At 52.0% G+C, this 22,036-nt stretch overlaps 1 protein-coding gene across 3 annotated transcripts in view; it reads right to left on the minus strand.

Moving 5' to 3' along the window:
• LOC144755937 (amine oxidase [copper-containing] 3-like) overlaps positions 1-22,036 on the minus strand; it is a 367,151-nt gene that overhangs the window by 21,095 nt on the left and 324,020 nt on the right. For all 3 annotated transcript variants that reach the window (XM_078645346.1, XM_078645344.1, XM_078645345.1), the window contains exon 3: positions 3,873-4,002. In XM_078645346.1, the coding sequence (XP_078501472.1) occupies positions 3,873-4,002 (130 nt within the window). The remainder of the gene's footprint in view (positions 1-3,872; positions 4,003-22,036) is intronic.

The raw sequence follows: 22,036 nt of genomic DNA on the forward strand, positions 1-22,036 counted from the left end.
CACTCAGGGCCACCACAGCATCACTCAGGGCCACCACAGCATCACTCAATACCTCCACAGCATCACTCAGTACCACCACAGCATCACTCAGCACCACCACAGCATCACTCAGCACCACCACAGCATCACTCAGCACTACCACAGGATCACTTAAGGCCATCACAGCAACACTCAAGGCCACCACAGCATCACTCAATACCACCACAGCATCACTCAGCACCACCACAGCATCACTCAGCACCACCACAGCATCACTCAGGGCCACAACAATATCACTCAACGCCCCCACAGCATCATTCAGTACCACCACAGAATGAGTCAGCACCGCCACAGCATCACTCGGGCCACCACAGCATTACTCAGGGCCATCACAGCATCACTCAGCACCACCACAGCATCACTCAGCACCACCACAACATCACTGAGGACCACCACAGCATCACTCAGCACCACCACCTCAACACTCAGCGTCACCACAGCATCAGTCAGCATCACCGCAGCATCAGTCAGCACCACCGCAGCATCAGTCAGCACCACCACAGCTTCACTCAAGGCCAGTACAGCATCACTCAGGGCCAGCACAGCATCACTCAGGGCCAGCACAGCATCACTCAGGGCCAGCACATCATCACTCAGCACCACCACCGCTTCACTCAGCACCACCACCGCATCACTCAGCACCACCACAGCATCACTCAGCACAACCACAGCATCAGTCAGCACCACCACAGCATCACTCTGTGTCACCACAGTATCACTCAGCACCACCACAGCATCACTCAGCTCCACCACCGTATCAGTCAGCACCACCACCGCATCAGTCAGCACCACCACAGCATCAGTCAGTACCAAAACAGCATCAGTCAGCACCACCAAAGTATCAGTCAGCACCACAACAGCATCACTCAGCACCACCATCGCATCACTCAGTGCCACAACAGCATCACCCAGCGCACCACAGCATCACTCAGCACCACCACAGCATCACTCAGCACCACCACCGCATCACTCAGCACCACCACTGCATCACTCAATGCCACCACAGCATCACTCAGCACCACCACAGCATCAGTCAGCACCACCACAGGATCACTCAGCGCCACCACAGAATCACTCAGGGCCACCACAGCATCATTCAGCACCACCGCATCATTCAGCACCACCACAGCATCACTCAGGCCACCACAGCATCACTCAGCGCCACCACAGCATTGCTCAGTGCCACCGCAGCATCAGTCAGCACCACCACAGCTTCACTCAGGGCCAGCACAGCATCACTCAGGGCCAGCACAGCATCACTCAGGGCCAGCACAGCATCACTCAGCACCACCACCGCATCACTCAGCACCACCACCGCATCACTCAGCACCACCACAGCATCACTCAGCACAACCACTGCATCAGTCAGCACCACCACAGCATCACTCAGCGGCACCACAGTATCACTCAGCAGCACCACTCAAGGCCACCACAGCATCACTCAGCTCCACCACCGCATCAGTCAGCACCACCACTGCATCAGTCAGCACCACCTCAGCATCAGTCAGCACCACCACAGCATCAGTCAGCACCACCAAAGTATCAGTCAGCACCACAACAGCATCACTCAGCACCACCACAGCATCACTCAGCACCACCATCGCATCACTCAGTGCCACAACAGCATCACCAAGCGCACCACAGCATCACTCAGCACCACCACAGCATCACTCAGCACCACCACCGCATCACTCAGCACCACCACTGCATCACTCAAGGCCACCACAGCATCACTCAGCACCACCACAGCATCACTCAGCACCGCCACAGCATCACTCAGCGCCACCACAGAATCACTCTGGGACACCACAGCATAATTCAGCACCTCCACAGCATCACTCAGCGCCACCACAGCATAATTCAGCACCTCCACAGCATCACTCAGCGCCACCACAGCATCACTCAGCGCCACCACAGCATCACACAGCATCACCACAGCATCACTCAAGGCCACCACAGCATCACTCAAGGCCACCACCGCATCACTCAGCACCACCACCGCATCCCTCAGCACCACCACAGCATCACTCAAGGCCACCACAGCATCACTGAAGACCACCGCAGCATCAGCCAGCACCACCACAGCATCAGTCAGCACCGTCACAGCATCACTCAGCACCACCACAGCATCACTCAGCACCTCCAGAGCATCACTCAGCACCACCACAGCATCACTCAGCACCACCACAGCATCACTCAGGGCCAGCACAGCATCACTGCGGGCCAGCACAGCATCACTCAGGGGCAGCACAGCATCACTCAGGGCCGGCACAGGTTCACTCAAGTGGCACTTTTTTATTAAAACTTTTTTGCATGTTGCACAGCAGCCACATTTCTCTACAGCATAGCTTAAACACATTGGTAAAGTCTATATCTCTGCCTATAGACTTATAAGGCTCCAAAGGCAAGACCTATTAGCTATGCAAATGCGTGCTCTATTTAGTAGCTGATCCGACCTGGATCACCAACTTTAAGAGAATAGAATGCTCAAAAGCATTGTTTTTTTCAAACATGGGTGTGGAGGAGGGGAAGCAAACAGGGAGTGAGTGGAAGCAACACAGGGGAGGGCGGGAGGATGCCGAAGCAACTTGGGGTTCTGAAAAGCAACACTGAGGGCGTGGGTGTGGTGAAGCAACAACAGGGAAAGAGAAGGAGGGGGCGAGTGAAGGGAAAGAGTGGAGGGCGTGGGGAAGCAATGGGGAGAATCACACAGGCAAGCACAACAGGCAGGGCGGTGGGGAGAAGTACACAGGCTACAGAGGGCAACATAGTGTGCAAGGGGTTTAAAGTAAACGAGGGAGACAGCAGAAAAACACATGCATTATCATGGAGTACCAGACACAAAAGAACAAGTAGTACTTGAGAACCAAGCAGTGGAAGCAGAGATGACGGTTAATCATAGAACTGGTAATGCTCCAGGGGAGGGATGAACACACCATTAACAAGTTGCAACACGAATAAGTAACAGGCAAATGATAGTGACAGGAATGTTAGTTAATGGTGAGCAACGGGTGGGCTCCAAGCCCCTCTCGCTCCAAGCCCCTATAAGTCTTTCAACAGGCAGCACTTGTGCTGTCTAGTAGGCTCGATCTAAAAAGGTGTTCAGTTGCGTAGCTAGTGTGCCATGGGCGTTAGTGCGAGGAAGAAATGGGCTCATGCTTGAAGTTTGAAATAAAGCAGTATTCTGGTTTGAATGGGTTTTTGGGTACCTGGTGCAGCTGCACTAGCTGTACATTGTGAAGGTATTGTCCAGTAAGTGTAGTTGTGTATGCTCAGGATGGGAGAGGAAGATGGTAAAGCATGTTTAGGGGGGCTGTGAAGAACATATTTTGCTATGTGGGTTTGTAAGAAAGAGATACGGCAGGTTGGAAGGGCATGAAGGGTAGAGTGTAATTGGCAAAGTACATAATTCAACAAATGGTAAAAGTAAAGTCCAGGATCATAAGCAGCTTGTGAAAGTAGATACAATATAATAGAACGCAGTGGCGACTAAATGGTTAAAAGAACAAGAAGGGTGTGAAGTTTAGAAGTGGAAAAGGAAGATGGCGAGGTAGGGTGGGAGGTTAGAGAAAGACAAGAAAATATAAGACTATTGGAACAGCTAATGCTCCATAAAAAGGAAAGTACATGACAGGAAATCTGGTTTTCCACTCTCTCAAATCTGCATTAGCCTTCATGGGATGAAGGTCTGCTCATAGGCAAGCATTCGCATCCCAAACTCATATGCTAGTATGACCTCACCTGGGTAGAAAAGTACTTTGCCCCTCCCTCCCGGTAAGCTGTTGTCAAACCTGGATACCTGAGCCCAGCAAATGACCTTCAGAAGCACTGACCTTGTCTTCAATATCTTCATCATTTATAAAGTTGCTGAAGTTCACCGATGGCGTCCAGGGGTCGTTCTGGTTGTACACGCTGCTACTTTGAGACTCCTCTTCTTTGCGTTGGGTGACTGCTAGCTTGTACCTACAATATCAAAGAAAAGTGGCAAAGTAAAACAGGGTGTGGGGATGCAGAGGTATGTCACTACTGTTGGCTCCCAGCTGAGCTGCAAACTCAATAACATGGGGCACCAAGAAGGTGGTGGAGAGGTAAGTCACTAATGTTGACTCGCAACACAGCTGCAAACTCATTAGTAACTGTGGGGCACCAGGAAGGTGGTGGGGAGGTAAGTCACAACTGTTGAATCCCAACTGAGCTACAAACTCTATAACTTGGGGCACCAAGAAGGTGGTGGGGAGGTAATTTATTACTGTTGACTCCCCCATAGCTCCAAACTCAATAATATCTGTGAGGCACCAAGAAGGCGGTGGGGAGGTAAGTCACTATATCTGACTCCCACACAGCTCCAAACTCAATATTATCTGTGAGGCACCAATAAGGGGGTGGGAAGGTAAGTCACTACTGTTGACTCCCACACCTGCTAACTGGGGCATGATGTTTGCACCTGTCTATTTGAGGATGTTCCTCAGCATTCATGCCTATGCATGTGATTGCATCAGGGCAGTTGAGGTTGTTTCGCCACATCTTAGGCTGTTTCTCAACATCTGAAGGTGGTCCTGCTTAGCATTTGGTACTACAATGAAGCATTTCACACTGTGGCGTTATGCCTGTGTATTTGAAGCTATGTCTGGGCATGTCATGCTGTGTGTGGCCACAGAAGGATGTGCCTGGACATTTATTGCTATGTTTCGGTACCTTGGCATTGGAGGTTGTGCCCGGGCTACTCTCAGCTGCTTCAAGGTATAGGCTGATGTGCCCCTGTATTCGGATATATCATTATAGGCCGTGTCTATGGATTTGTGGAAAATTCTAAGCAAATGATGATTGTGCTAGGGCATTTGGTACTGGCCTGAACACCAGAGACTGTGCCAGCTCATCCGTGTCTGTGCTTGGATGTGCCTTGTCATATTGTTTACAGCTATAATTAGACATATAATAATAGATTTAGGTATATATATATATATATATTTTTTAAATAACATGTAATAGCTGTGTCTGGATATGTGAAAGCTGCACGACTGGCATGAAAAGTGCTGTGCTGCTGGCATAAAATGCTCTATGTTAAGGCTGACAAAAAAACATAACACAACATAGCTACTTCCCAAATTCATAATGGTGGCACTCTGCTTAATACGTGTGCAGGGACTAAAATATTTTCAGAATATTGTTAGTGATTTCAGTTATTTTATTAATCATGCACTTATTTTTAGTTTTTGTTAACATTGGTGAAGTTAATGCGAGCGATGTCACCAGTTCAAAGGTTCTTGTGACATCACCCGGGTGACACTCAAATCTACCTCAAGGTGTCTTCCACACATGATCTTTCACTACTCAATTCTACTCTCAACTCCATTTACAACTGGATATTAGGTCACCAACCCATTCTATATCCTGCCAAAACTGAATTCCTCCTCCTTTCTACCTCTCTCTCAACTCCTCCCGTTCAATCGTGGATGGATCAGCTGAACTTACTAAACAGCAAACCCATCATTGTCGACAGCGCTAAATCCCAATGTATCATTCTTAACAGCTCCTTGAGCCCGACCCTTTTTAATGTCTATGTTTCCTCTCTAGCCCTGATAATTCGAACCTTCAGTTTCAATCTTACAGCTTATGCGGACGACACGCAGATAGTGGTGTCTCTGCTGCCGGGGGACATAGACAGCACTGCGGACAGGTTCAAAGGCTGCATGCGAGAAGTGGGTGTTTGGATGGCTCAAAACTGTCTTAAGTTAAACTCTTCGAAGACAGAAGTGCTACTCTTTGGCTCTAAAGATAACTTCTGGTCCCCAAGATGGTGGCCTGAAGAAATGGGAACTCTGCCTGCCCCAGAGACCAAGGTGAAAAATCTCGGCATTCTGGTGGATGACTCTCTATCTTTTAAACCTCAGATTAATGCCCTTGTCTCATCCACCCATTTTGTCCTTAAAACAATTAGGAAAGTGCTACCATTTTTGGAGCAAGAGCATAGAAAAACAGTGGTCACCGGTCTAATCCTATCTCAGCTAGACTACTGTAACAGCCTTATGCTGAACGCCCAAGTCGGCGTACTAAATAAACTCCAGACCTTACAGAATGCTGCCGCACGCCTGATAACAGATACACCTAAGTTCGCATCGGTGGCTCAGGACCTGGCAAAACTTCACTGGCTGCCAGTGCGGAAACGTATCACCTTCAAAGCACTCTGTGTGGTCTTTAAAGCAGTGCACGATCTGGGCCCTAGATGCATGAAGGAACTATTCTTCTGGTACAAGCCGACAAGATCTCTCAGATCTGGTCAGCAGGCATTGGTATCAGTCCCCAGAGTCAAGAAAGCAAGATGGGGAGGCAGGAGCTTTTCCTTAGGAGCTGCCGTAGCCTTGAATAAGCTTCCCCTCTACATTAGACAATTGCCTGATCTCTTATCCTTCAGAAAGGCACTGAAGACTTGGCTCTTCACCCATTAAAGCACCTACCCACACACCAGTTTAATCTGTTAGCGCCAGGACACCTCCGGGTAACAGTGCGCTCTAGAAAAAAAAAAAAAGACTCAACCTAATCTCCCACATCAACTCTATTACCAAGAACGCACAATACCAGTTGCGCCTCCTGTGGGGGATCCTTTGGTACTTCCAGGAGAAAGACTTAAAAACCTTGGTACAATCTCTGGTTCTCTAAAGACTGGATTATTGCAATTCTCTCCTGAGGGGCCTACCTAAATCCCACCTCTCCCCTCTCAAATCCATCCTCCATTCAGCAGCTCGCTTCATTTCAGGGCCTAAACGAAGCGAACACGTCACCCCTATCCTGTCCGCTCTTCGATGGCTTCCGATTGAGGCAGGATCCATTTACAGAACTGCCTGCAACACTCATAAAGCCTTACACACGTCCTCTCCTCGTTACCTGGCAAACAAATTGAAATTGTCCGGAGGCTCTTGACCCTATCGCAATGCGGAAAAGCTTCTGCTTGAGCCCCCCATCTTCAAAAGGGAAAGATCGATGGCACAATCCTTCTTAGGCAATGCGATGAGAATCTGGAACTCACTTCCCCCATTGCGCCGTGCCACCTCCTCTACCCGGATCTTCAAAGCTGATCTCAAATATCTCCTCTTCCAAAGACACTTTGAGAACTAATACTTTAATTCTCAGGTCCCTCTTGGAAGTTCGCTCCTCATTGTAAAATTTTTTATTTTTTTCCTGTATATTCCTCTCTCCTGCGTGCTTTATCGGAACTTGTGTCTATGTAACCTTCATTTTTAGTCTCCTGTTTTTCTTTGTAATGTTTTATTGTGTTCCGCGGTTCTTTTGTAATGTAACTGGCTCTAGTGTACAGCGCTCTGACACCTTCGGATAATTTCCGCGCTTTATAAAAAGGCACAAATAAATCCCACTGTAAGGTCGCTGGAGGTCAAAGGTTTCATGATGTCACTTGTCATGAAGTCATTTGGTGACATTCACCTTGAGTGAAGAGGTACTTTCATTTTAGTGAATCAAAGTCCATCAGTTGTGCCAATCTATCATTTTTAAGTTATTTTATGGCATTAAAAACCTGCAGTCTCCAAGGGCGTGGGATGAGGCAGAAAACACATAATGGACGCCTCATGTGGGACATCAGAATAATCTTTCATTTGGCATCATTCCGAAGCATGAAATAAAATATATATTTACACCTCAAAGCCCCAGTGGGGAAACTGTACATAGCTGCTCTCTCGGCCTTCATTCTCTCTCCTTACTCTTACATTCTTGGTCCTCACCCTTTCAGCCTGCCATGAAACCTCGCAAACCATTGGACAAATAAAGTATATGTGTAACTCACAGAAAAATCTCACCTTTGAACTGTGCAGTGATGCTGTTGACTTGTGCCACCACTGCTTACAAAGAGATAGCTACACTGGATGGATTTTCAATCCCCTTGAGATACGGTGGGATTCATGCTACATTTGTAACTGAACCATTGTATTGTACTGCAGCATTTCTATATTGCCTACATTGGGCGCCGAAGCGCTTTCTTGAGTTCAGAGGACATGTAAGTTCAAACTTATTGTAGTCAGTAAAGAGCGTTTTGTAAGAGCATTTAAACATAAAAGCCCTAACAGGAAAGTACACAGGAAAACTGATGCGGTAATACTACACCCAGAGTTACCACTGGCCCGGGGTATGGTAACTACTAGCTGTGGTATTAGCGCACCCAAATTTTTCTGAGTTTTACAACGCGATTTACAATGCTGATTTGGACAGAAATGTCAGTTTCCATCGTAGGGGTTAATTACGATGGCGTTTGGAAAGGCTCCATACCGGATTCGGATTCCGCGACCGAATCGGATACCTGTCCAAATGAACGATTACAAAGCAAGGAAACAGTTTGGCCTGTCCGAATCGGTTCCGATAGGCATTCGGACAGACCGAATCGTTCAAAGCCGAATTGTACAGCTCTATGACTCGACCGAGCGATTACGATGTCCGAATCTGACAACTGTTCCCAATCTGTTTGTCTGACACAAACCGCTGTCGGAATCTGACTTTGGTGGCCCATCGCAGGCCCCCTTCACCCGTAGGCCTCTGGATGGGGCCCGTGGGGGTTACCCATAGGACTCCTCTTTACAACCATGCACAGTGTGGCAGGCACCATCGGGTGCCTGCCAAAGGGTGCAAGGTTTTCCCCAGCCACCCCTTTTTCCAATGGGAACCTGTATTTTCGTCGCAACACAGGCTCCCATTAAAGTCAATGTGAGTCCAACCGAACGAGGTTCGGCGGCATCATAATCGGTAGGTCGGACTTGCAGAACCCGATTCGGTTGAAAACCATTACAAAATCAATTTGGTCGGAAGAGTTTCCGAACGACATTGTAATCGGCTTCTAAGTGAGTATTCTCGTGAAACATGTAGCAAGGGGGCCCTAACAGACTCTTATTTTCACAAATAGCAGAAATTGGTAATAGAGTTCACACATAGGATAATTTTGATAGTACCACAAATCCGTCTTTAAATAGTGAATAAGACCCTGAAACAGTGCTTCCACATTTATTATTGGTGCTAATAATCATGTGTTTAATATTCAGTATCAATTCTGGACTGGGTACCAATAATTTCAAGAGAAGGAATACCACTATTCATAGGTAAATTGTACAACTCCTGTTGGCTTCTTAATTGTGTGTAGGCAGAAATGCTTTCATTGTGTAGTGGCGCAAGAGTGAGAGAGAGTGAGAGAGAGAGAGAAACCGAGTTGAGAGTTTGTAAACTTTTAAACTGACAATTACCTAAACAAAACGACCGGTCCTAGGTCAGAGAAAGCGAAAGAAATAACAGGAGCATTATTAATTGGTTTGTGACCCATAGAATAGTCGAATTTTATTACATCTGAACACAGTGCACATAAAGACTTTCGTAAACGTTTATCTTATGTACAGCTGATGTAGTGCCGGAGCTCACCCTGGATGCAAGGCACACACAGAGTAATAATCCTCTTTGGGTAGACCTGCTTTTTACATTTGCAATGAAATGATATATCAGGGCAGCATTAGCACATTAGAGCAAGACACACTGAAGGGAACCCCACTTGCATGCATGGCAGTAGTGACTCGGATAAATGTGGTATGGAGACTGACACAGCCCAGACCACCAAAGTACAGGGAGAAGGGCCAGAGCAGGAAGAAAAGATGGAGGGCTATCGCCCATGCTTTACAGCCACGACAACAAAGTTACAAACGTATTCCACACACTGATGCGCTACAGAGACTCAAGGCAAAGTGAACAGTGGAGGAAAGGGTTTAGCCACCTTCGTCTTTAGTAGCCCCATTGACAGTGCTCTATCCCTCTTTTTTTTGGCAAATTCCTTCAAATTAAGAAAGAGTGTACTCCTGTCTAAGGGGAAGTTTGAGTTTAAGGCTGAACTTCCGAGAAACCTAGCGGAGAACCTAGATTTCCTGGTAGAAGAACAGCAAGAGGCAGAGAAAACCATTTCATCAATTTTATCAACATTCCCCCCATTCAGTTACTACTAAAACGTAAACAGCAGACCACCTCCTCCTCCTCCTCCTCATTGGATGGAGAGGCCCATAGAGGACATCCTTCCCCAAATGTATTTGTGTTGGGATCACACCCTGGGGTTAGACCTCATTCTGCTTAACCTGTCCAGACAAACCTCTGTTGTCTTGGAGGATGTGTTTCAGTGCAGGAGCTTATGCCGCTGACCGCGTGACCCGCAGGGGAACATGGGCGGGACAGCGCCTTAGTCCCACCCGGCATACTCCAGCCGACACTGGTGGGGCGCCCCGCCCCGCGTTCACCATTCATAGGCCAGGGGAGGGCCTATAGGTGGGAGGGGCGAACCCGCTATATCTACCACGGTGGTCAAGGCTCGGCCTCTCTTCATCCCAGTCTCCTCCAGAGCTGTGGCGGAGTTACAGGGCGATCAGGAAGCAGACGGGTACAGTAAGGGTACCTCTGCGGCAGAAGGGTACAGTAAGGGTACCTCTGCCTGGCACAGTAAGGGTGCCTGAGCCAAGGACCAGGAGCCGAAGGAGGTTCCGGGAAAACGCGACGGCTCCCCGTTAGTCCTTCGGGCGGTCGGGGGGCCTGAACTGACCGGGGGTATGCCACACCGCTCCGCCCCGACAGGGGGGGGGGGCGAGAGTATAACGAAGTTGGTAATGTGCTGCACCGTCAGAGCATCAACTCACCGTGCAAGATGGCTCCTTAGGCATGCGGGACAGCGAGGGGCTGCCTGCTTTGGATCGCCCGTAAGATGACCCACCTTAAACGTCATACGTGTGTTGTATGAAATAAACCTGCATCAGTTCTTTCCCATAAATATGTCTCCAGAGTTTCATTGGGGAGGAGGAATTATGTATATGTGCAGGCGGGCGGGAGTAAATGGCGGTGTGGGCACTATGCCGCTGACCGCGTGACCCGCAGGGGAACATGGGTAGGACAGCGCCTTAGTCCCACCCGGCATACTCCAGCCGACAATGGTGGGGCGCCCCGCCCCGCTTTCACCATTCACAGGCCAGGGGAGGGCCTATAGGTGGGAGGGGCGAACCCGCTATATCTACCACGGTGGTCAAGGCTCGGCCTCTCTTCATCCCAGTCTCCCGCGGCTCAAGCGCTGTTCCCACCCTGAACCCTGACCCAGCAGCTTGAGCGGCGGCGCGAAGTAATAGAAGGTTGTAATGTTCTTCTTTGTGTTGCAGGCGGAGTTACAGGGCGATCTGGAAGCAGACGGGTAACGTAAGGGTACCTCTGCGGCAGAAGGGTACAGTAACGGTACCTCTGCCTGGCACAGTAAGGGTGCCTGAGCCAAGGACCAGGAGCCGAAGGAGGTTCCGGGAAACCGCGACGGCGCCCCGTTAGTCCTTCGGGCGGTCGGGGGGCCTGAACCGACCGGGGGTGTGCCACACCGTTCCGCCCCGACAGGGGGGGGGCGGGAGTATAACGAAGTTGGTAATGTGCTGCACCGTCAGAGAGCATCGACTCACCGTGCAAGATGGCTCCTTAGGCATGCCGGACAGCGAGGGGCTGCCTGCTTTGGATCGCCCGTAAGATGACCCACCTTAAACGTCATACGTGTGTTGTATGAAATAAACCTGCAGCAGTTCTTTCCCATAAATATGTCTCCAGAGTTTCGTTGGGGAGGAGAAATTATGTATATGCACAGGCGGGCGGGAGTAAATGGCGGTGTGGGCACTATGAGCAGAAGAGAAGTTGTTGAATGCAGGTCTTAATTTGTCCCAAGGCGCAGTTATGCATCTCAGTTGCTGATTAAGGATTTCCTGACTGTGTAATCTGGTCTGGACAGCAGAGGAGGGCTGTGCAGATCCTCTAGTAAGCATGGAAATTGAAGCAGGGTTCATTTCTGAGATAGCTTTTGATAAGCGGAAGACTGTCTTCCCTACCACTGCCACGGTCTATCCAGTGTGTTGTGTTCCTCTGCATTATTGTAAAGTGGAGGAGGCCAGAGGATCCCTTTTTAAAGGGAAACAACCAATTGGGAGGCAAATGGAAACAGAAGCAAACTTAAGCCTAAGAGGACCATTAAAGGGAAGAGGCCAGGCTGCAACCACGAGAGATGGCACATACTCCCCCCAAAGAAGGGACTCTCCGAACCCATGCCAGCCAAGGGAGAATCTCGCCACTGTTCACCGACCCCCGCAGACAGGGCACAGGAACCACCACTCAGTCATTGGACACTCCTGCTGGGTGGGTAAGCTGTATCGAGTTTATAAAATCTGGTTAGGTTCGATGCCTTCTTCCTTGAGACCATATGGCACAGGTAATCACTTACTCCATATCCAGGCCTTGTTACTTCTCTGATAGACAGGATGCAACTCTTGGTGAGGCATCAGCCACTAGATTAAACGTATCCGCAATGGCGCATGTACGGAGGCAGCCCTGCTCAGAAAAATGACCTAAGAGTAATCCAGAGAGTCCTCTTGACATAGACTTTAATGGGGTCCATAATGGAAAACAAAGGCTTTGGCACTAGGGAAGAGTCAGCCGGCAGTACCAAGGTGGTGCTTGGCCGTGCACTGTCCTTGAGAAGCTTCTCATGCGAGAAGATCCTTGCACTTTGCATAACACCGCCCTGATGAGTTGTCCCCCTTACACTATTTTTGTAACCCTTTTTCAGCGGAACGAGGGTGCGTCATATGACTAGCTTTGTGCAGCATGTACTGAGGTATTTAGGGATTTACCACTCTAAAGCACATTACATTTAATTATTTATCAGTTTTAAAGGAAATAACCTGTCATTGCCACCTATTCTTATTAAGCCAAGTTGCTGTTCCCCTGCACCTTGCATTTTGTATAACCCTGTTTTAATGAGGTAGCTTTCTTTATATATCTACAACTTATTTTTTAGCATAATTTATTTGTTTTAAACATTGAGTTGTCTGCTAGTTGTAATTGTATTATGGATAAATTGAATTTAATGAAGTCTTTGAATTTGAAATTTTATTGTACTGTTTGTGCTATTCTTATTTCTAATCGTTTTAAGTACCCAAACAATAAATGTATTATTATTACTAAATATTTACTTCTCCGATGCGTAAGAATATGTAGTTAAACTGGCACCTTGCTACAAGGCATTGTGAATCTGAGAGAGGCAGAGGGGTGCACTAGATAATCTTTGTCATGCAGAAAAATATCTCTGGGATTCATAGATTCATTAAAGGTTTCATAGGTTTGAGCCAATTCATAAAGATGGTACGGTTCAAGAAGGGTGACCACCACGTCACTCCAGGTAATTACGGACACAGTCTACAGTCCGGAAGTTTTCACTTACAAATTATTAATTTCATGTGTGGTACTGTAATTTGCTCAGCAAAACAAGATTACAATACCCAGAATGCAATAGGACTGGGAATTGTGTTCTTAGTGAGCTGGATGGAGATGGTCACTCAAAACTCTCCGTTTCGTAAGAGTTCTTGAGTAACTTTTTGCAGACATTAGGTAGCTCGGGAGGGGGCGTGGCTTGCACGCTGAGGGTGATGGCGGCGTGAGCCCGGAGCTCCGCGCCTATTCCCCTAACTTATCCTGCCTGCTGCTACGGAGAGCCCGGCGCTGTGCCTGGAACCCATCGGGCCGAGCGTGGGCGTCGCTGGGGCAACAGCGGAGCGATCGCGGGGCCGCCGCGAGGTCCGATCTCCGCCACGTTGCAGAGCCGCCGGGGCCAAGCCGACAGACCGCCCAAAATGGCGTCCGCAGTAACGGACCCGAGAAGCCCGGCTGCCTAACCTGTGGGCTGCCACCTGGGGACACGGCCGGAACCCGCCGAGGACCGGAACCGAGGAGGAGGCGCCCCTTTTCCCCCCCCCCCCCCCCGGGGCCCTGAGGAGCTCCCTCCTGGGGGAGCCGAGGCGCAGCGGAGCGACCGCGACCGAGCGGCCAGGGAGGCTGCGGGAAGAGCGCTGAGCGCTGAGGACATCCTGAGGCCTGACGGCCGCGGCGGGGGCCCGGCGCACCGGAGGAGACCTGCATGCTCCCCCCCCCCCCCCCCTGGACTGTGAGGTGAGCCGCAAATCGGAGCGACACGGAGGGGGGGTTGAGAGAGAGAGAGAGCCCAAAGTCCAGGGGCGCCCTGTTTGACCGCGGGGAAGCAAGCACGCCAGGGAGTGCTTGGGACTGCCTGCTGGAGGGCCACGAGAGCTGGTGAACCTTGGGCCCGAACAGTGGCGGACGACGGCTGGGGGGGGACCTGCCCGTGGCGGCGCTGCGCAATTGGAGCCGCACCATTCACGGCCTGGAGCCCCACGCTTGTGCCCCCTGGAGGCTGTCCCCTACCCGGCGACACTGGCTGCCAACGCTGGAGGCCTAATCAAGGAGGGTGGCCCGGCTCTGTGAGTGTTCGCGCCACGCTAGCGGAGCAGTGAGACGAGTGGGTGCTGCGCCGAGCCCCGGGACCGCGCGTGGGCCATTATGGGGAAGCCTAGAGGCAAGCAAGAGGAGGCGACGGCTTCGGGAGCGGCGGAAGGAGACGGGGGGGAGCCCACGGACCTGCAGAAGCTGCAGGATCGGATCCTGGAGGCCATCACAGCAACGAGAGAGGCGCTGCATGACGACATTGCGCAGGTGGCGTCGGGGCTCGGCCTGCTCCGAGCCGACCACGACAAATTGAAAGACAGAGTGACGGAGACTGAGGGGGCCCTGAAGATACTGGCACCGGCCCACAAGACTCTTGAGGGGAAACTCACGGAGGCTCTGGACCGGATTCAGGTATTGGAGCGTCGTGCAGAGGACGCGGAGAACAGAAGCCGTCGCAGTAACGTGCGAATCGTAGGTGTGCCGGAGAGCGAAGGGGGGACGGACCTACTGGCCTACTGCGACAACTGGCTAAGGACTGTGGTGGCGCCTGAGGGCTTGTCGCCCTTCTTTACCCTGGAAAGGGCTCATCGGGTCCCGTCCGGGCCACCTAAACCAGGCCTCCCACCGAGACCTATCGTGGCTAAACTGCTACACTACAGGGACAGGGACCTGCTGCTACAGAGGGCCCGAGACGATGGCCCGTTCCAAATCGCGAACAGTAGGGTCACGCTGTTCCCTGACTTCACGTTCGAAACGCAGAAGCAGCGGGCCTCCTTCCTGTCGATCAAGAAAGAGCTACGCACAGAAGGTATCCACTACTCGTTGCTGTTCCCTGCCAGACTCCGAATTGTGGTGGACGGCAAAACAATGTTCTTCAACCTGGCCGCAGACGCTTGGGACTGGTGGGAGACCTACAAAGCCGGTACGGATGGCGCCAAGGTCCGGGAGGAGAAGGCAAAGGAGCGGGAAAGAGCACCGGCGGGGCCGCGCCAATCGCAGAGACTGCGCAAGCGACGCCGCGGAGCCGGGAAACCGACCGCTTCACAAACGGAGGCCGAGCGCAAAGCTGCGCTGCAAGCGGTGATTACCATTGGGAATGGGGGCGACTCTCAATCCACACGAGGCACGGACACGGAGACGATTGTATCGGCTTCGGGCTCGGAGTCGGACCTGTCGGGGCTCCATGATGCCAAGGATCCGGTGGTGACGCCGCAAACGGCTGAAGAAATCCTGAACATTTGATTTGGACCTGTTGGGTAAGGGGACTGGGCCTTATGGGAGGTCCGCCTGCTTAGCGGGGGGGTTAGTTCCAGGCGCGGGCGCTGGGTGACCGATTACGCGCTGTTCTCCGTAGTGGGGGGATGGCGGCGGGCCTGGGTCACGCAGCCCCCTCTTGGGCGAGACCTCGCTCCGCACGCCCTTAAGGCGATTGCAGCTTCGGCTGTGAACTAAATACCTGGGGGTTTTGAGTTCAGGGTGTTTGGATGGGGTCTGGTATCTTGATATTGGGGCCTGTTCTGGGGGGAGGGGGAGCACCACAGTTGGGGTTTGGTGATGGGGGGATTCTGCAGACGCTGATTTTGATTTTCTTGAGGGCTGACCAGTTGGGAGGTTCTGTTTTGGGACGGGGAGGGACCATCATCCGCGGGAGTGTGCCCAGGGAGGGGGAGGAGAACCGTGACTCATGGGACAATGGCTAACTCGAATGTTTTGAAATGCATGACCTGGAACGTGAGGGGACTCCACACAATGCAGCGCAGGCATACAGTGCACGCCTACCTACAGAGGAGAGGGATACACATAGCGCTCCTACAGGAGACACACATCACGAAGCAGGAAGGGGCGGCACTACAGAGGAGATGGCGAGGGCAGGTCTTCCACACATCTTACTCGGCCTACGCAAGGGGCGCTCTGATCTGGGTGAGAGCGGGGACGCCTTTTCAAATGTCTAGACAGCTAATAGATCCGGAGGGGAGGTTTGTGGTTGTGGAGGGCAAGTTGCGGGGTAAAGCTATAGTCCTATGCAGCGTATATGCCCCGAACATAGACCAACTAGCCTTTTATGCGAGCTTGTCGGGGACACTGGCGCACTTCCTGGTGGGTCCGATACTCATGGGAGGGGACTTTAACTCCGTGGCGGATGTACGACTGGATAGGTCCCACCCTCCCCTGAGAGATTCCCCGGTGCATCGTATGGCTAAGGGTAGACATGAATGGCAAGAGAGCTGGGGGTTGACCGATGCATGGAGGGCACAGCACTCAGCAGACCGAGATTACTCGTTTTACTCCGGGGTACACGAGCTCCACGTTAGGCTGGATGCGATATTGTGCACACGAGACGTGCTGACGCAGGTTACCTGGTCGGAATACCTGACGAGAACGGTCTCGGACCACAATCCGCTCCTGATCCATTTAGACTGGATGACGGAAAAACCTAGGGTGCCAATCTGGAGGCTCCGGCCGGAGACTTTGGAGGACCCGATATTCGGAGCGGCCCTGGAAGAGGGGTTGACACAATACTTCGTCAATAACGAGGGCTCCACGGGCTCTAGAGCAGTGGAATGGGATGCCTTCAAAGTGGTGATGAGAGGGCAGTGCATCACACAGTTCGTAGGCACGAGGCGGGTGCTGCTGACCGACCTGGAGAGGGCAGACACCAAGCTGAGGGCAGCGGAGAGGGACCGACCAGGCAGGCCGGAGCTGCAGGATGCGGTGTGCTCGGCCAGGGAGGCGGTAGCGGCTGAGGTGGAGAGACTACGGGCTTACGATTACCGAGCATACATGCTGAGATCTCATGTAGAAGGCGACCGATCGGGCACTCTGCTGGCATGGCTCTCCAACCCCACGAAACGCTGCGCCCCTATCTTGCAACTTGCCGGGGAGGGGGGTGATATGTCCTACACCCAGTCAGCCATAGTGGACGGCTTTCAGCGATACTATGAGACGCTCTATAGTAGCACCCCGGGCGACCGGGAAATGGAGGCGGAGGCTTTCCTGAATGACCTTACCCTACCGCGCCTGGAAGACGAGCAAGCGACGGACTTGGGAAGGGACATCGAATTAGGGGAAATCCGAACAGCTATTAAGTCCATGGCCCGTAACAAGACGCCGGGTATAGATGGCCTGCCCATCGAGTTTTATGGCAAATATGTTGACGCCTTAGCGCCGCGGCTTCTGGCTGTGTACAAAGAGGCAGGGACCGCGGGTCGCCTCCCCCCATCGATGCGGGAAGCGATAGTCATCCCGCTACTGAAACCTGGCAGGGAAGGTAGTAGTCCGGCCTCCTATAGGCCGCTCTCGATGCTCACGGCCGACTATAAAATCTTGAGCTCTATACTGGCATCGAGACTCCTACCGCACATGACCGCCCTGGTCCACGAGGACCAGAACGGCTTTATCCCTACCCGGAACACGACGCTGAACATTAGACGGCTTATCCGACTCATGGAAGACCTGCGGGAGGGGAATGGAACTCCACTTGCCCTCTCGGTCGATATCGAAAAAGCGTTCGATAGCCTGGAGTGGGATTACCTCTATGCAGTTATGGCGCGATTCGGGCTGGGCGCAGGCTATATCCGGTGGACGCAGGTGCTTTACACGGCAGCCGTAGCGAGAGTGCGGGTTGGATCCCTGGTGTCCCACCAATACCCAGTGGAGAGGGGCACCCGGCAGGGTTGCTCTCTGTCCCCGTTACTGTTCGCTTTAGCGATCGAACCGCTGGCTATGGAAGCCCGCAGGGGGCGATACTTCACTGGTGTGCAAACTGATGACGGGAGACAGTTTATCTCGCTGTACGCCGATGATCTCCTGCTGTTCCTGGACAACGACGCGACTGAGCTTGTGGGGGCGGAGGAGCTGCTAGGGCGCTTTGGAGACCTCTCGGGCCTCAGAGTTAACTGGGCGAAGACGAGCCTCTTCCCATTGAGAGAGGACGTGGTCCGTCCAGAACACAGGCCGCTGCTTCGTTGGGAGCCGACTTGTCTCCACTATCTTGGAGTATACGTCTACCACACAGCGACGGCTTTATTCGAGGGCAATGTGGAGAGATGCGTCAGGGGGCTGAAGGGTAGCATGGCGTTCTGGGCCACACTTCCGCTATCCATTGCTGGTAGGATAGCGCTGCTGAAAATGGTGGCCCTCCCGAGGCTGCTATATTTCTTCCGAACGCTTCCGATCTGGATCCCCAGCTCCTTTTTCCGTCGACTTCGCTCCCAGCTCACTTCATTCCTGTGGGGGACGGGCAGATGTAGAGTGGCGCTGGCGACGCTCACCCGCCCGAAAGATGAGGGCGGCTTGGCGCTCCCAGACTATGAGCTCTATTATCTCGCTGCCCAATTGCAGATCTTCACGCAGGAGGTGGCACGGGTTTACCGGGGCCCGGAGGATACACGACAGCGGGGCACGCCACGACACATTCTAGCCTATATTGCGTTAGGACAGAAACTCGCCACCCGGGATCTGTCCCTTGAACAGGATACATTTCGGCGTTGCTGGAACAGGGCGCGGAGGCGGGCAGGGATTCAGCACCCCTATGCCCCGGAGATGCCACTGGGCATGCTGACAGCGTTGCCCCATGGAGGCGATTGGTCCCGCCTGCAGCAGTGGGAAGAGGTAGGCATACAGGTGATAGGGGACCTCTTCGAAAACGGGGAGCTCCTCCCGTACTCGGCCCTCCAAGAACGCTTTGACCTTCCACGCGGGGGCTATCTCCTTCATGCTGCTGTGACGAGAGCAATGCAGAAGCACTGGGGACTGGGCCTGGCGGAGCCGGAGACGGCCATGGCGTGCCAATACACCATGATGGCGGCGGGAACGGTGAAAGCGGTATCTTGCTTATACAACAGAATGCTCCGCGAGCGCCTGCCGCCTCTCGATGCACTGAAACTCAAATGGGAAACTGACTTGGGTAAACCCATCCCGGACACGGCGTGGGCGCAGCTGGTGCGGAGGGCACGCAATAGTACGAGGAATGCTCGTTTCCAAGTTATCCATTTTTACATACTGCACAGGGCGTACATGACCCCTGGGAGAATCCTGAGATACTTTGGTGCGACTGAAGCGAGGTGCCCCCGCTGCGCGGCTGATGGAGCCGAGCTGGTGCATATGCTCTGGTCATGCCCGGCCCTGTCGGATTATTGGCGAGCCGTGGGGGAATCCATGAACGAGGTGACGGCCCGGACTGTTGATTTTGATGCAGGGGCGTGCATCCTGCATTGGTTTCCACACACCCCCAAAAACAAGCTCTCGAGCAAGTTCATAGATATGGGTTTGATGGTAGCCAAGCGCGAGATAACCAGACACTGGAAGGCTAGGGCGAGCCCGACGTATAGGAGGTGGTACAATGAATTCCTGAAGTGGGCGGCCTGCGATAGCACGCATAGATATCAGATGGCGCGCAGAACAGCCAATGAGAGAGCGCTGGAACAAGCAACGGCCTGGGAGGTAATGGTACAAGGCCTCAGGGATAGTGGGATAGAGGATGACGAGGAGGGCCTAGACGCGGCAGGGGTCAGCACAGTACAATAATCTGGTGTTAATAGGACCAATGAAGGGGAAAGCCTGGTACCTGAGATTGGAGTTACGCAACGGGAGGTTCCTGAGCGGATGATGGGGGGGAGGAGGGGAGGGGGGGGGAGGGACAAGGGGTTTGGGGACTGAGGGGCTAGTTGGGGGGGGAGTTCGGGGTTTCATTAAGGCGAGAACAGAAAAGTAGGCACACACAATAACCTGAGTCCATACTCCTGAGGAAGACCAACCAGGCATGGGGGTGCGAATTTACTGCCGCCGCCCGGCCCCCGGGATGTGGGCCTGCAGGCTGTGTACACGAGAAGTGGATGAACCTGACTATAGCACTGTGAATGATGCTGAATATGTGCGCCTATTGGCCTGTGTAAAGTGTGTCTACAATAAAAATTACTTTAAAAAAAAAAAAAAAATTAGGTAGCTCGGGCGAGAGTAAAGCACAAATTATACTGACATGAATGAATTACACGGGCCAGATGTGCTGAGATTAGCGGGTGGATGGTCATAACATTTTAGAGGAAGAATAACTTTCAAATATAATTATTTTAACTCTACCATCCTTTAACGAGGTAGTGATCCACAATGTAATAGCAGCAAAGGTAGTGGTGTTGTAGAGGTTATTTTGTTGCAGTAGGACTCAGTTTTGACTATGTTGAAACAGTGCTTAATTTCAGCTGGTGGTTTCCAGCAGTCAGCACCTGCACTTAATTGTCAATACTGGTACTTATGACAGTCTGCCACATGGTGGCGCTGCTTGTCTAATTTAGAGATGAGCACTAAAACAGTAATTTACTAATTCAGTATAAAAAAAAATGACTAATACCTGCCGCTCAAGTCATTCTTAAAGCGGGGGGGGGGGGGAGATGGCGGCCGCTTAGCAGTGGGTGAATACAGCAGAGCAGTGAAGCTCAAGTAATTACCCCGACGGAAAATCTCCCGTATCGCCATTTGAAACTTTAGGAATGCGGACCTTCGGAATTCACGGATGATCTCTCAACTTACCTGCCGAAGCTCGGCATGTCGGCTGCTCTGGGAACTGACGCGGGTGGCTCTCTCGGTGTACGCCAGCAACCAGCGGCAAGCAAGAAGGCGGGGCTCAGGTGAGGCTTCGCGGAGCAGGGCGGCGCTGGAGGCAGAGCGGCCGCGGTCTGCAGGACGCAACGAGGAATACAGTGCAAGAAGGCTCTTGGCGGCTAAGAGAAGGGCTGCAATGGCCCCAAAGGTGAATACAGCAAAATCTGCCATGAAAAAGGAGAAGAAAAAGAAGGCAGGAGCGGAGGTGGCACAGGGTGATTCTGACGTTAAACTACACACTCCCCCGGTAAGAAAGCAGACGGCTGTTAGAACAAGGCAGGCAACTTCTACAGCCCCAATTGCGTATTTTTTCGCCAAGGCTGGCCGAGAGAAGGGGTTGAAACCTACATTATTGGCAGGGGAGAGAGGCGACCCTGAACTAGTGTTAAGTGATTTAATCACCGTAATCCCTGATTTGAGCACCAGGATTGACCCCCCTCAGCCTGCTAATGACATAGATCGCAATATGGTGAAAGGAGTTGAGATGATTGAGTCTGAGCATGTTACCTCCAGCAAAGTGGATGGGGAAGCTGCTGTGACTGGGACTATCAGCAATACTACACTGAGTGAGTCAGGGGGCTCTAATGTCAGATCAAATACCTGTACTACTCAAGGTAGTCCAGCAGACTTGGACGAAGCTGTAAACAAGGCAGAAGATCAAGATGGGCAGAAACCTGATGTGCCCACAAAGGAGAACGCGGGGACCCGCGGGTAAATCGATAAGGGAAGAGAGATCGAAAAAGTCCCTAGTGAATGTTTCTTCTCATTGTCGGAGGGAGGTGAATGGTCAGAGGACGATGATGAAGATGAAGATCTTGGCTCCAATGTGGCTTCAGACCCCGACGCAGAAAGTGATGATGAGCTTGGTTCTCCGGCAACAGCAGTTAAACCTCCAAAAAGGAGAGAGCTCCCCGAAAGTGAGCTTAGCTGGGACCATTCATCAGCAATGCCTTTGCAAGGAAGTCCGGGGGGGCACTGCACAGATGTCGTTATTGGAGATCATTCATGGTGAGATTTTGGCACATAGGGAGGAAGCCCGGCAGGACAGTCGGAAGTCCCAAGTCGCTATAAAGAAAATTCAGGGAGCTGTCAGGAAACTGTCTAAGGCCTGTATTAACCTGGG

The sequence above is a fragment of the Lissotriton helveticus genome, chromosome 5_1 (genome assembly GCF_964261635.1).
Source record: "Lissotriton helveticus chromosome 5_1, aLisHel1.1, whole genome shotgun sequence".
In the NCBI taxonomy this organism is placed as follows: Eukaryota; Metazoa; Chordata; class Amphibia; order Caudata; family Salamandridae; genus Lissotriton; species Lissotriton helveticus.